Here is a 3308-nt window from a genome sequence, read left to right as displayed (position 1 = left end):
CAGGGGCACATGACACATGTGACACATGGGCACATGACACACGGGCAGAAGATAGGAGGGCACATGACACACGTGACACAGGGGCACATGACACACGTGACACATGGGAAGAAGATAGCAGGGTACATGACACATGGACAGGAAGATAGGAGGGCACATGAAGCACACGTGATTGGCCTTTTCCTTTGTCACCAGGGCCCTGAGCGAACAGGGCTCTGCTGGACGCTCAAAGTGGAGTCACTGTTATGGTGAAGCAGGAACTGGAGGTTTCCTGAGGGTAAGCAGATGGCTGAGGGGATGCTCTGAGCAGAGAGCACCTTGGTGACCCCACATCCACAGCGTCTAGGGTGGGGTTTGAGACCAGGAAAGGGGAGCAGAAGAGGGCAGCCCTATGTACACAATAACACCCCTAAGTTGAGAACCCATCGGGAAGCTGGACTTCTACAGGGCTGACTCAAGCCCTGGGTTAGGCACCGTTCTCCCCGCTCCCGCCCCCCAAGGCGCTCTCTCCACATACAGCATTTTTCAGGTTCCAATATACCAGCACTGATTCAGTGTGGGACACATAACCTGGGCTCGCTGCGTTGGAACTGGCATTTGTATTTTCACTGTGTGTCCCGTTTTCTAAAACGACACTGCTGATCTGATGATAACAGAGCCTGGAATCTTTACTTCCACTTACAGAGTTACCAAGTTCGTCACCTTTGGATCGCTGCCGGGCTCTGGACGACGGACTTGGGTGTCAGTGTGTATATAAGGTTTCTTATTACGTGGTAGCTGGGGTCTGGTTTATTCCCTGGCCCATGGCTCTCTCTGCTGCCACCACTCCATAGATTCCTGTCTCAGCCTGGTGGTCTGCACTGCCCTGCAGACCCTGCCAGGATCAGGTTCCGGATCCCACCAGTCACTAGACCTCATCTTTCCACTACATAAACTCTGCCTACTTCACTCCTAAGAGCTGGTTGATTCGACTCTGTTTTCCTTAGCCCTGCCCCCATTTTCTATAAGATGCCAGCCTCTAGCAGAACATATGGAAAAGACCAGCTGCTGTGTAAGGTACCACAAGTCCACTGAGAGACTCTGGCAGACATCTGTCTTTAAGAAGCCTGCTCAAGCCACACAAGGAACCCTCATCCTCCCCAGGCTCCGAGCAGCCATTGTATCACGTGTTCCATCCACTGTCATCCTCCCTTCCTTCTCTTCCTCTGTCACTGAAAGTCCAGCGGTCCCCACTCCTCTGAGAAGGAAAGGAAGGAGAGAGAGACCCGAGGCCAACTGTGAAGTGGGGCACAGGAGAGGAGAGCGTTCCCACTCAGGACAGAGCTGCTCTGACCCCACCCTGGGCTGGATAGGAGGGGAGGGAGAGGGAAGAGCTGAGGTGGCTGCCTGAGTGGCTGGGCAGAGGGTCCCAGCAAGGTTAGACTTGGGAGAAACAGACACACAGCAGGGGATTAAAACTCTGGTTTAGCCATGTAAATCCAGGACAATCAAATCTGATGCTCGGGACTACATGTGTGAGTCGGCAGGCCTTTCAAGATGGCTGTAGTGATTGCTACCCATTGTTAGGATGAAATACCATGACTTATATAAAATGCCTGGTATCGTATAGGCATTGGATAAATGGAAACTTATCATTAGACAAAAGGAGGAATTCTGGGAAGGACTCCGCAGTCCTTGCGTGCAGTTTCTGTGGAAGAACCAGGCGAATGGCTGGACATGACCACTGAACCCCAGCATCCTGGGCTGTCCATCCAGGCTCCTAAACTTTCACCTGTCTTCCAGGGGAGCACCAGATTTTTAACAACGTTTATTCGATTTATTTTTATTATTTTGTGTGTACAAGTGTTTGGCCTGTATGTGCATCTGTGTACCACATGAATGCCTGTTGCCTGAGGACGCGGTGAGCCTCCATGTGGGTGCTGGGAACTGAATTCGGGTCCTTTGCAACAAGTGCTCTTAACCACGAAGCCAACTCTCCAGCTCCCTTATTTTTTTTTTAAAAGAACACCTAAGCAAGGTTATTTTTTTTTAATCGCCTTTCCATGCCCGTGTTTAGTTTACAGCAAACACATGGATAACATGTAGAAAGACATCTAATGACATGGTTTGAGTTCTTACTTGGCTTGGCACTGGAAAGTGCTCAGTAAAGCAACAGTTACCAAAATGTCTATCATCTATTTTGTCTTTGCAGAAACTTGGACACTTTACATACACTATTTAGTATATGCTCCAATTTTGCTATGAGATCACAGACCAATTTTTTTTGGCTTTGTGGGCACAAGGAATTTAGTGTCCTTCTGGTCTCGCACTCAGAGATGGCCCTGCTGATGGGGTTGGGAGGAAATGGAGAACCTCGAGGGATGAGGAGGGCAATAACCCCAAAACCAGTAAGGTGGATGATCTCTCAGAATCTGTATGTGTAGGTGTGCCGACGTGCTGGCCAGATGGCCCTCCTAATGTGTCACCATCTAGTCAAATCAAGGGAAATTCAATGCCGCCTGATCTGCACAATGACCTCTGTGAGACAGGGAAAAGGGCAGTGCCTGCCTGGTAGCATGGCTGTGAAGGGTGGATGGGCCAATGGCTGCCGGGGGCTTCTGGACACCAGGCCCTGCACCTGATGGGAGTTAAAGTAGGAGCGGTGTGAAGTACAATACTGTAACAAAGCATTCGCGGCATAGCCATGTTGACCTACCTCGTCAAAGTTGGCTCTTATGACAGTGTCCAGTATTCTCTGACAGTGTGTTCTGTACATCATAATGAAGGTAGACACCTGTGGGGTGAGTGAAGGGTCAGTGAATAAGGAGACATTCATACACAGTGGGGCTGCCCCGGGGATCGCAGCCTTGATACCATTTGTTCCATTGGAGGGATGGACTTCACCCAACAGCCACGCATCCTGAAAGGCCTGAGGCGGGAGGGGGATGGTTGATGCACCTTGGCTCCCAGCTCTGTGCTCATGTGGCACCCAAACACCATCCTGCAGTACCAAAGCACTGGTTTTACTCTGCCTCCATCTTCCACCCTGAGACTCTGGGCTCCAGGAAGATCAGACTAACATGATCTTCACACTCGTGTGTCCAACACACTGTAGAGTGCTTAGCACATGGCACAGTAGGGCTGGGGGGGGGCGCTCAACTCTCCTTGTGGCTATAACATTGAAAAAAATAGACCCCAAGGCATCATTTGTATATGTGCTTCTGCAAAAAAGCATCGTAGACATTTGGGAATTCTCTGAACTCTATCAGAGACAGAGAGAGAAGAAAGGAGGAAGAGAGAGGGGGAAGGAAGGAGGGAGGGAGGGAGGG

At 50.4% G+C, this 3308-nt stretch overlaps 1 protein-coding gene across 1 annotated transcript in view; it reads right to left on the bottom strand.

Moving 5' to 3' along the window:
• Positions 1–3308, bottom strand: part of Rfx4 (regulatory factor X4) — a 151209-nt gene that overhangs the window by 63667 nt on the left and 84234 nt on the right. Inside the window, exon 7 of the mRNA XM_005358245.2 lies at positions 2696–2773. Coding sequence (XP_005358302.1) covers positions 2696–2773 — 78 coding nt within the window. The remainder of the gene's footprint in view (positions 1–2695; positions 2774–3308) is intronic.

The sequence above is a fragment of the Microtus ochrogaster genome, chromosome 24 (genome assembly GCF_000317375.1).
Source record: "Microtus ochrogaster isolate Prairie Vole_2 chromosome 24, MicOch1.0, whole genome shotgun sequence".
NCBI classification, from domain to species: Eukaryota; Metazoa; Chordata; class Mammalia; order Rodentia; family Cricetidae; genus Microtus; species Microtus ochrogaster.
Note: the sequence above shows the minus strand (reverse complement) of the source record. Positions and strands in the feature narration are given on the sequence as shown.